The sequence below is a fragment of the Phodopus roborovskii genome, unplaced genomic scaffold, assembly GCF_943737965.1.
Source record: "Phodopus roborovskii unplaced genomic scaffold, PHOROB, whole genome shotgun sequence".
Classification (NCBI taxonomy): Eukaryota; Metazoa; Chordata; class Mammalia; order Rodentia; family Cricetidae; genus Phodopus; species Phodopus roborovskii.
Window position 1 is genome coordinate 964,441 of NW_026126598.1, and position 11,737 is coordinate 976,177.

The 11,737-nt window shown below is 50.0% G+C and overlaps 1 protein-coding gene across 1 annotated transcript in view; it reads left to right on the forward strand.

Annotated features, from left to right (window-relative positions):
• The window catches only part of Dnah10 (dynein axonemal heavy chain 10), a 103,926-nt gene extending 92,205 nt beyond the window's left edge, over positions 1 to 11,721 (forward strand). Inside the window, exons 67-79 of the mRNA XM_051204908.1 lie at positions 257 to 411; positions 1,206 to 1,360; positions 3,479 to 3,662; positions 4,511 to 4,711; positions 4,942 to 5,151; positions 5,283 to 5,378; positions 5,955 to 6,126; positions 6,539 to 6,670; positions 6,815 to 7,026; positions 7,119 to 7,286; positions 9,599 to 9,779; positions 10,806 to 10,951; positions 11,356 to 11,721. Coding sequence (XP_051060865.1) covers positions 257 to 411; positions 1,206 to 1,360; positions 3,479 to 3,662; positions 4,511 to 4,711; positions 4,942 to 5,151; positions 5,283 to 5,378; positions 5,955 to 6,126; positions 6,539 to 6,670; positions 6,815 to 7,026; positions 7,119 to 7,286; positions 9,599 to 9,779; positions 10,806 to 10,951; positions 11,356 to 11,502 — 2,159 coding nt within the window. The 3' untranslated portion in view covers positions 11,503 to 11,721. The remainder of the gene's footprint in view (positions 1 to 256; positions 412 to 1,205; positions 1,361 to 3,478; positions 3,663 to 4,510; positions 4,712 to 4,941; positions 5,152 to 5,282; positions 5,379 to 5,954; positions 6,127 to 6,538; positions 6,671 to 6,814; positions 7,027 to 7,118; positions 7,287 to 9,598; positions 9,780 to 10,805; positions 10,952 to 11,355) is intronic.
• Positions 11,722 to 11,737: the final 16 nt, after the last annotated feature.

Sequence of the window (11,737 nt, forward strand, 5' to 3'; positions counted from 1 at the left end):
AAGGCCACAGGTCATCCAGCAGCCCTCAAATACTTCCTGGTTGACTCAAAGCATCTTTGCCAGGGACTGTGTTGAGACTGGAGGCCTGGCCAAGCTGCCCATTTGGGCTCACCAGTGACAAGGACAAGCCCATGCATCCTCATGCCTTGGCAAAGGGACCTCTCCCCAAAGCAAGAGCCACAAAAGTGTGATGTGCATGGTCAGTGTGCTGGACATGGGCAGCCCATGGCTGTCACCCTCTTCTCCCTGCTATTAGGGAATATTTCCCTGGAGAAGAGCAGACGGAAGAAGCCATGTACCTGGCTGTCAGACCAGGGCTGGGAAGATATCATTCTCCTATCAGAGGTGTTTTCAGACATTTTTGGGCAGCTTCCAGATGATATCGAGCGCTCTCTCTCCACCTGGCAGGAGGTGAGTCTGAGCATTCTCTCCTCTCCTTCCTGACATGGCAGCCATCTCTACACTGATCCCACAGCCCCCCCCCCCATTGCCAGGAAGACACTTCCAAGGGAAGCTACCCCATGAGGCCAGTGTCCTTGAGTGCTTGGATGAACTTTTCTTTATCTAGTCCTGCTACCTGTGCAGGACGGCCAGCCACCCCTTTGCCTACTCGTCTGTCATCCATCTGCCCATCTAGACATCATCCATCCAGAATCTCTCTCTCCACCACCCATCCATTTACTCACCTAATTGCTGAAATGTGTATCCATTCATCATCAATTCATCTATCGTCCGTCCATCCATCTATTCACTCTTCTGTCTGCCTATTACCCACATATCTACCTGTTCATTTACCCATCCAACTTCCATGTATCTGTTCATCTATCCGTACCCATTTATCAGTCTGTCCATATATCCAGCAGTCCATCCTTTAATTCATCTGTCCATCACCCATCCTTCTGTCCATCCATTCATCCAAGTGTTCATCTGTCTGTTTCTCCATCTCTCCATCACACATCCACCTGTCCATCTATCCTTCCAAGAAATACTTTCTGGGCATCTCCTGGCTGCCATGTCCCTGCTGTGCCCTCTGAATCCCCTCTTCTACTTTTTCAACTCCTGGATTTTGGTGTCAACAATGACAGCTGGATCAAAAGTTCAGATTTTCCTATCTCTCTGGTGGCTCTTGTCACTTTTACATAGAAATGGTGGCCCGTTGCCATTCCCGAGCTGATGCCACAGTCAACAGTCTTTTCTTCTTGCAGTGGTATGACCTGGATTCCCTAGAGCAGTTCCCATTCCCTCTGGGCTATGACGACAACATCACTGCATTCCAGAAACTGCTTATTTTACGCTGCTTCCGGGTAGACCGGGTATACCGTGCTGTGACTGACTATGTGACCCTCACTATGGGAGAGAAGTGAGTACCCCGCCCCTGGCCCATAGGTGCAGGGCTAGCCTGATCTAAGGGACATGGCCTGAGTGTTCCAGACAAACACGAGAGGCCGCATTCAGGCAGAAAGGGAAAACTTAAAAATATTTTAATATTTTAAATCATTAATTTGTATGTGTGTGAGAGAGTGGGTACATGTGTGTGGCAGGGTGAGCACATGTTTGGGAGTGTGGGTACATGTGTGTATGTATGGTCTGAAGCCAGAGCCTCAACCTTGGGTGTCATTCCTCAGGATCCATCCACTTGTGTTTTTGGGTTTTTTGTTTGGTTTGGTTTCTGTTTGTTTGCTTGCTTGTTTTCGAGACAGCGCCCTGTCTCGAAACCCCCCACCCTCCAAAAAAAGTCTTGGGTGGATTTGTACTCACAGACCATCCCAGATGGGAGAAGCCAGAATTCAAGAGCTCAGTAACCAAGAGGGCCTGGTGGCTGCTCTATTGGATGAAGCAGCTCTCACACTGAGACAAATAGAGAACTCAGCATCCTAAACTCACATGTACCTTCATGCCTTCATGGTTGGCAACCTGTGGAAGTATGGGGAATAGGATTGGTGATGGGAGTGGGGGGGGGAGATGTAGTGGTAACCCTGGAGACTTAAGTCCTGCCCATAGGGAAGCTGCCCTGAGCTACTGCCCGCTGATGGCAGGTGGCAACGGGGACTCTGAGTGGCCTGCTCCTCTACCTCCTGGGAAGAAACTGGAAATTCAGATTTGTTAAAAAAAAAAAAAAAAAAGGTTCTAATCCTAATTCCTTTCAAATAGATTGTTGCAAATGGAAAGCTATCCTGTCTTGCTTTCTTTCTTCCTCCTCCTCCTCTTTTTCAAGATAGGGTTTCTCTGTGTGGCTTTGACAGTGCTGGAACTCACTCTGTAGATCAGGCTGGCCTCGGACTCAGAGATCCACTTTCCTCTGCCTCCTGAGTGCTAGCACTGAAGGTGTGCATCAGCACCTTTTCTCTTTGAGAATTTCGTAAATGCGTGTTGACCACATTCATCCCTCCTGTAGCTCCTTCCATATCCCTCCATCTTTGTGTTCTTGCTTTTTAAAAACCCACCAAGTCCCATATGCGCTGCCATATATCGTGGATGTGTGGCCTTCCACTCTGTTACCAATAGCTCCTCAGGTAGGGGTGGGACTTTGTCCCTACCTACCTGCCAGACTTGTGGATAGACAAGGCACATGGGTCCTAAGGAAACCTACTACTATTACTCTGCTAAGCAGTGGCAGTATTAAACCGACTCCTAATGATCCATTTCTAACCCTGCCCAGAGCTTCTTTTGGCAGTAGGTGGCGATAACACAGAATTTCTGATTTTTTTTTTTTTTTTTTTTTTTTTAATCATGAAATTCCCTCTTTATGCACTAGTGGCTGTCTTAGTCTGTTCTGTGTGATACGGAATGACAAAAGGTTTATTCGGCCCTTGATTCTGGTGGCTGGAATCACAGCCTGGCTGCATCACAACCTGGCAAAAAGAAGGGATCACACGCCAAAGACTCTGGCAGACGAGGAGCCCGGGTTTGTAACTGCCTGGCCATGTGACAAGGAAGCCAGTCCTGTAGGAACTACGTTAATCCCTTCCAAGGACGGTGACCTTGGTGACCAGCAGGCTCTACTCTTGAAACCCACTGCCCCTCTCTAGGTGGTGTTGAGGTCCATGTGTCTGGGGGACAAACACTAGAACATAACTAAGTAAAAACCCCTGAAGAAAGGGGCAATGTGGGGCACGCCCAGAGAGCTGCTGTGTGATTTCTGGGGATGTGCCTGAGGCCTGTGCACAGGAAGGGCCGGAAGGGCAGGGCCAAAGCGCCCAGCTCAGTACCTACTTGCTGAACCCAGTATGCAGGGGTCACAGGAGGCAGAGGGAACAGAGAGGCCTCTGCTACATAGAGGGCATCACAGTGCACTAGATCTGTGTAATGGGATCCCCACCCCCCAACCAAACCAAACCAAACCAGGACAAACAGTGGAGAGCTGCATGAGAGCCACAGTCAGAAGTTGTGGATACTGGGGTGGGGTGAGGCGGTAGGGTAGCGAGGAAGACTGGGGCTAGCTGTCTCGCAGGTTTTTTCACATTCTCCCTCTTTCCAGGTATGTGCAGCCCCCCATGATCAGCTTCGAGGCCATTTTTGAGCAGAGCACCCCCAATTCGCCCATTGTGTTCATCCTGAGTCCTGGTTCTGACCCTGCCAGTGACCTCATGAAGCTGGCTGAGCGGAGTGGCTTTGGGGGCAATCGCCTCAAGTTTCTTGCAATGGGTCAAGGTCAAGAAAAGGTAACTAGTGGTTGGATGTGAGCTGTGTCCAGGAGTGCTTCCTGGGTGGAGAGGAAGTCAGGATCGAACCGTGTGACACTGATTGATGATAGCTTCACTGTGGTCTCTCCACCTCCTGTGACCACTGAACTCCGCTTCAAAGCCCTCTGTCACCATGGTTCCATATGGGTCAGTGGTCTTGGGTTCCTGGTTTGTGACCCTTTGGAGGCCATCTGTCCCATGCCATGCCACCTGCCAGTTCATTGTGACAGGGCAAAGCATTGAGAGTCAGAGGAAGCTGACTACTGGTCCTGGCTTTGTTGGGAAGTATTTGTAAAGGGCTGGGGAACGCTGCCACCAGCACACAAGACAGGAACAGTGACACTGGATGAACAAGGCACAGCAGGTAGAGCTCTCTTTCCAACCTCCAAACTGGAGGAAGCCATTTCCGTGTGAGTGCCACCCAGTCCTGGGGTCCTTTGGAGACCAAGACGGCACTGGAGGAGACTGTTGCCTTTGCAATACATTCAGGAAGGGATCGTGGGCCCCTGTGCTCCAGCCCTTCAGGTCTCAATTCTGTGGGCTAGTTCTGCTTCCCAGAGGGATGGGTAGGACTCCCGCAGGCCTGCTCAGCTGCAGTCTTGGATGCAGTGTGACTGTGAGGGAAGTTAGGAATCTGGGCGCTGTGGAGGCTGGAGGCACGAGGCACTAAGCCATGGCTGGCCCTGAAGTCACAGGTGCCAGGGAGAAGGTCTCAGGATGGTTTCCACCTTAGCTCCTGGATCCCTGCATCCTTCTGGTTCCCTTGAAGCATGGGGTTGGCCTAGCTTGGGAATGCTAGTCCAGACTCCCCACCCATACACACACAGGTGGCGCTGCAGCTGCTGGAGACTGCAGTGGCTCGAGGACAGTGGCTCATGCTGCAGAACTGTCACCTTCTGGTCAAGTGGCTGAAGGACCTGGAGAAGTCCCTGGAGAGGATCACCAAGCCGCATCCCGACTTCCGCCTGTGGCTCACCACGGACCCCACCAAGGGCTTCCCCATTGGAATCCTGCAGAAGTCCTTAAAGGTCTGCCTTGGGGCATCAACACAGACATGCTACAGCCCTGGTCCTCTTGGTCACTGCCACGGGGATCCTAGGGTGAAGGGGATGGCCCGTGGACCCATCCCACTCTCCTTAAGTGGTTGTGGGACTTGGGTGTGTGTGCTGTCTAGATCTCATTCCAGCTGGAGACATGCTGTGGGGACAGGAGGTGGCAGAGGCCTCCCCAGTCAGGCCTGCCTTCTGCCTTTCTGCAGGTGGTCACAGAGCCGCCTAACGGGCTCAAACTGAACATGCGTGCAACCTATTTCAAGATCTCCCATGAAATGCTGGAGCAGTGCCCACATACTGCCTTCAAGCCTCTGGTCTACGTGTTGGCCTTCTTCCATGCCGTGGTACAAGAGAGGAGGAAGTTTGGCAAGATCGGCTGGAATGTGTATTATGATTTCAATGAGTCGGACTTCCAGGTGAGCATGGCTATATCTGTCCAGCCTGTGCATCCCAAGCTGGCTGGCTTCTGCACCTGCCTTCCAAGTTTACCAACAGCAAGTTGTGGGCTGTGAGTGACTGTTAACCACAGCCATTCCTCCTCTCTAAGGTCTGCATGGAAATCCTAAACACATACCTAACGAAAGCCTTCCAGCAGCACGACCCGCGCATCCCGTGGGGCAGCCTCAAGTACCTGATCGGAGAGGTGATAAGGCTGGGGTCTGGGACTGAGACCTGTCCTTTAAGCCCTTGAGATAGTCTTTGTTACTGGCCCCACCCACTCCTTATCTTACTCTAAGGTCCCTGGAAAATGCTCATGCTTCCTCACTGTTGTTCCTCCATTCCCAGGGAGGTCTCTTGTATGGCTCTAGGGCCCCAGGGTCCCTACTGATCTTCTTCTGGGCAGTTCCCAGGTAGCCAATGTGCTGAGCATATCCAGGGAGCCTTATTGTGTTCTTGGGGTATGGGTACCATGACTCTAGCTGAACTCATGGGGAAGCTATATTTGGGGAATTCTGCAATGCAAAAGGAATGGATTCTTGTCTGTCTGTCTGGTCCATTTGGGAATTTCCCCAGCTGCATTAAAGGACTGCTTCATGCTTTTGCTCTGTTCTCGGGCGGTCTCAGACTATAGCATGATTTTATAAATATGCCCCCTTGTCTATTTGGCCCGGAAGGTTATCTGAGTAGACAGGTTGGAGCAGGGCAGTTGTGGGGGCTGGAGCTGCAGTTGTATGTGGGGTTCTGGATCCCCACTGGCTCTCATCCACTCTGACCTCAGGTCATGTATGGAGGCCGAGCCATCGACAGCTTTGACCGGCGCATCCTCACCACTTACATGGATGAGTACCTGGGCGACTTCATTTTTGATACTTTTCAACCATTCCACTTCTTCCGGAACAAGGAAGTGGACTATAAAATCCCTGTGGGTGACGTGAAGGATAAGTTTGTTGGTGAGCTGTTCCAGGGTGAAGAAAGTTCTTTGAAAGATGACAGAGTTCATCTGCCTTTTCTGTGGTTGGCTTGGGCTCTTTGCCACCCTCTCCTGATGGGACTTCTGGGCTGGGGAAGTGAGGCTGTCCCTTGGGCTCTGCCTCACCTCAGAGCTGCCCCTTAGCTAAGGTCACCAACACTGGAACCTCACTTTTGGAAGGTCACTGAGCCATCTGCATGACAGATACAGTGCATATGGACAGGCAAGGTGGAATAGGACTTGTATTTTCAAATGCATTAGCAATGGAATTACTTTTGATTTTGGTGACTGGGCAGGGGCTGTCCTCCAGAGCACAATACAACCTAATCTCTCTCTCTCTCTCTCTCTCTCTCTCTCTCTCTCTCTCTCTCTCTCTCTCTCTCTCTCTCTAGAAGCCATCGAGGCCCTCCCACTTGCCAACACGCCAGAAGTGTTCGGTCTCCATTCCAATGCTGAGATTGGCTACTACACACAGGCAGCTCGAGATATGTGGGACCATCTGCTGGAGCTACAGCCACAGACAGGTATAGCTGCCAGGGAGCCCGCTAGCTTAGGGGCAAGAGATGCTACTGCTAGACGCAGGTACCTTTCCAAAGAATGAGGAGGCTTGCAAAGCCCCATCTTCCATGCAGCTAGCCTAGAAATCTCTTAAAGTGTCATTCTTCCAGGGGAATCTAGCAGTGGCATCAGCCGTGATGACTACATTGGCCAGGTGGCCAAGGACATTGAGAACAAGATGCCCAAGATCTTTGATCTGGATCAGGTCCGGAAGCACCTGGGCTTGAACATCTCACCCACCTCAGTGGTACTGCTGCAGGAGCTGGGGCGCTTCAACAAGCTGGCCATTCGCATGACCAGATCTTTGGCTGAGCTCCAGAGAGTGAGTGTGACCCTATGGGCATGGAGCTACCTGGCAGGGGGGAGCCCTTGGCCTTCCACAGCCCTGCTGAGGACTCTCTGTTCTGCCAACAGGCCTTGGCCGGGGAAGTTGGGATGAGCAATGAGTTAGATGATGTAGCCAGGTCTCTCTTCCTTGGGCATATCCCTCACATCTGGAGGAAGCTTGCCCCTGACACCCTGAAGACCCTTGGAAACTGGATGCTCTACTTCTTACGGCGGTTCAACCAGTACACACTGTGGGTGAGTGCTGGACCCCTGGGAAAACGTGTACCAGAGATGTCCTCAGATGCCACAGGCCAGTCTATCCTGGTATGCCATTGGCAAGTCTGATTTACTATGTACATGATATTATTTCTGCTAAATGTCTTGGCATCTGTTCTAGCTCCTTCTTTTTAGGGTCTTTATCCTTCCTCCTTGTGTGGTAGACATGTAGTCAGCAACTGTGTACATTTGTGTCACAAAGAGCACTGTGGTCACTGTCCATGGATGCAGTCAGTGTGTTCCATGTGCCCTAGAGCACAAATGCACCTGATATGTGTTGTTGTGAGATAGCCTCTAACTGTGTAGCTCAGGCTGGCTTGAACTGGTGGCAGCCCTCTTGCCTCAGCCTCCCAAGAGTTGGGATTACAGGTGTGAACTCAAGTCTTTGTCTGTGAGTTTTCTAGAAAGTTGATGTCATAATTCTTGGGGAGTGATGTCTGTTTTCTGCAAATCTGTGTGATCTGTGAGTTTGCGGCCTTTGCTCTCCAATGGAGTATCTAATTGCTTTTGCCCTGCATATCTTTAATGAAGATAAAGTGGAAGGTGTTGCATATGCTTAAAGACATTTCTATTTTCTGTAAACTTTTTGATAGAAGACTCCATCTTTTTGCACTGATTTTTAAAAATGTATGTATGAAATATGTGTGTGCGTGAGCATGTGTGAATGAATGCATTTGGGTTCATATGTGGAAGTCAGAGGACAACCTTTAGGATTCAGTCCTTGCCTTCTGCCTTATTTGAGACAGGTCCCTTGTTCACTGCTAAACACTACAAGCTAGTAGACTGATGAGTCTCTGGCCATTCTCCTGCCCATCTCCCATCTTACTGTAAGGGCCTAGGATTAGATGGGTGGCAGAACACCCAGCTTTACATAGTTTCCAGGGATCCCAGGTATATGTGCTTTACTCACTGAACTGTCTCCTTAGCGCTTTTCATTATTTTTTAAGCGTTCTTTGTATATGAGAGAAAGTAACTCTTGGTCTGCTGGTGATGGATGCATGGAGTCCTCCCTGCTAAGAGCCATTTATTTAGTTAGGTGATGGTGTATATGTGTGTCTTATTTATTTATTTATTTAAGTTTTCAAGACCAGGTTTCCCTGTGTAGCTTTGTTAGCTTTGTAGCCTGTCCTAGAAATACCTCTTTTAGGCCAGACTGGTCTCAAACTCACAAAGATCTGCCTGCCTCTACCTCTCAAGTACTGGTATTAAAGGCTTGAGCCACCACCGCTCAGCTGTATGTGTGTTTCTATAGGAGGGTTTTAAGTTTGAATGCAGACAAAAGTCTTTTTGGGGGGGCTTGTAGGCTTTGCAATTCTCCACTTGAGAAAACAGAAGTTTGATGTGACATTTTTGTGGATTTGTCTACTGTGTGCATGCAGGTGGGTGCACATGTGTGTAGATGCCAGATGTGAACCTTGAGTGTCATTCCTCATGGGCCATGACTTTGTTGATACAGTGTTTTGCTGTGGAATATTATTTTAAAATGTGTTACATCTGTTTATGCTGTCGAACATTTGTTTAATGATGCGAAGACGTGGTGCAATTTTTTTTATATGTTGCATTTGTTTAACTCTGTGATTCTTTGCCTGTCTACAACACCTGTCTAATAAAGAGCTGAACTGTCAATAGCTAGGCAGGAGAAAGGATAGGCGGGGCTGGCAGGCAGAGAGAATAAGTTGAAAGAGAAATTTGGGAGGAGGGAAGACAGAGCAAGAGGCAGGAGAGAAGGACAACGCCAGGACCAGGCACGGAGTAAGAGTGAAAGAAAGATATACAGAAGGAAGAAAAGGAGAAAGCCCAGAGGCAAAAGGTAGATGGGATAATTTAAGAAAAGCTGGCTAGAAACAAAGCCAAGCTAAAGCTGGGCATTCATAAGTAATAATAAGCCTCCAAGTGATTTATTTGGGAACTGGGTGGCAGCCTCCCCCATAAAAGAGCCCAAAGAGTAAAGAGTAAAAAACAGTCAACAGGGTTTCTCATTAGGACCTGAGGTTCACTGACTTGGATGGGCTGGCTGGTCAGGGAGCTCAAAGGTCTTCTCTACTGCCTCAGCACTGGAATTAAACATATACCACTATACCTTATAATGTGGATCCTAAGGATCAGATTCAGGTCCCCACATTTGTGTGGCAAGCACTTTAATGACCTTGGTGTCTCCCTAGATTTTTGGTCCACCTGGAGTTTGGTGGTCTTTTTTTCTCCAATGGTCACCATGGGAAATCAGGTCTTTTACCAGCTTTGAACCTGGTGTTACAGCCCAGGCTCCTACTCCTGCCCACCTTCCTTACCAGGTTACCGAGAGTGAGCCCAGCGTGATGTGGCTCTCAGGGCTGCACATCCCAGAGTCCTACCTTACAGCACTGGTACAAGCCACATGCCGGAGGAATGGCTGGCCGCTGGACCGGTCCACTTTGTTCACACAAGTGACCAAGTTCCAGGATGCTGATGAAGTAAATGAGCGTGCGGGGCAAGGTACAAGAGGGTCACAAACCCTGGTCTCCATTTGGGGCTTCCCTCCCAGAACCATCCCCCAACTCAAAAGGACTGTGTGGATCAGGCCATGCTTGAGCTGGGCTGCTGCCTATGGGGCTATCTCAGAGAGCAGAGTTTCTCACTCGAGACAGTAGAGTCATAGGGTGGATGGCAGGAAGGCCTGACCATGCTAGTTTGTGGCAAGTGGGCTCCTGGGTTAAGTGAGTTTTCAAAGATCAGTGAGTGGCTTCCTCAGAAGGGAAGACATGTAGGAGCCAAAGAGCACATAGGTTAGGCCAGAGCCTCAGTCAAGACACACCAACCTTTTGACATATGACATGACAGTGTCAACTACAAAGTTCCTACTTGAGAATTGTATGATCTGTTTAAAAATCATGAAAGAAAATTCCTCATACCCTTTTAAGTAGGTCTGCAACTGTGCTGGGCTGCACTCATCCCTATCCTCCGCCCATGGGACACATCTGCTAGATGTGCGGATTTGAGCCCATCTGGCAGCACTCTATGTAGCTGCTAGTTGGAAACTATTCCCCTAGCCAGAGCCCATTGAACTGCAAAAGAGCAGAAGCCCCTTTGTGTCTGTTTAACAAGAGTGGATTAATGGGCAAGTCTCGGGGACCCCTCAGATAGGTCTCGCTGGTGAGCATCCAGCTGCCACTGTGGGGCAGGTAGAGTTTTTTGCCTTTGGTGATAGCAATGACCACTAGACCACCAGTAAGCATCAGCATTCTCAATTTTGTGGTCTCTGCATGCTAGAGACCACATTCCTCTTGGACTTTCCCTTTGCCTCACAGGATGCTGGGATTGCTGTGTGCCATCTCTGTGTCCCTTAAGTCAGAGTCTGGGGAGGGAGGTGCTGCCTGATCCCACTTCTTTGGAGCCCTGTGTCCCCTATTTTTTACATGTGGAAGGGGGTTACAGTGGTCTTTGTCCTTGTCCTCTGTGCACACCTGTGAGAGGAAAGTGACCACACAACAGGACACAGATGCATCATCTTGTCGCCTCCAGGGTGTTTTGTCTCAGGGCTCTACCTAGAGGGCGCTGACTGGGACATAGAGAATGGGTGTCTTATCAAGAGCAAGCCCAAGGTGTTGGTTGTGGACCTGCCCATCCTGAAGATCATCCCCATTGAAGCTCACCGCCTGAAGCTACAGGTGACGGCCACTCCCCTGTCCCATGGTGCCTTCCCCCCTCTCAGGGCAGGCTAGGGAAGCTCTGGGAGCATGCTTAAAGCTATAGGGTCAGTTCAGGGGGAAACATTCTGGTGTACATGCATGTGGGTGCCCATCATCCCCAGGGGGCAAGTCCCAAGTTTAGAGCCTGTAGTAGAGACCCAGGGGAAACTGCCTTCTTGGGAAATTCTGGACACGCTGAGTCAGAAAGTAGTGTAGCAGACCACCTAGTGTAGATAGTAGATGCCTTCTTTGCCTGGCTGGGAACCATCTTTTGATGAGCTGTCTGTGGACTGGGTATCACTTGCTCAGCCACCCCATGGTACTCAGATGTAAGCCTGGGACTGCTGCTCGTGGAGTGCTTGGCTGATTCTTCTCCCTTACAGAACACCTTCCGGACCCCTGTCTATACCACCTCCATGAGGAGGAATGCCATGGGAGTTGGCCTGGTGTTTGAAGCTGATCTCTTTACCACGAAGCACATCTCACACTGGGTGCTACAGGGGGTGTGCCTCACCCTGAACTCAGATTAACCCCGCCCGGCCTGTGAAGGACTACATGGAGCTACCACGCCTATGGCAGGCCACACAGGTGCTGATGCTTCACAAAGAAAGGGAGACTGGTGGTGGTTCAGGGAATTTTCCTAGCGGGCCAGGTGCAGTGGTGGTGGAAGGTGTTTGATGCCGAATTTCCTTACATTTGAAATTGGCCATATTAACATACTTTTCCATTAAATGAACCTTGTTTTGCAACGGGTTTTTGTGTGTG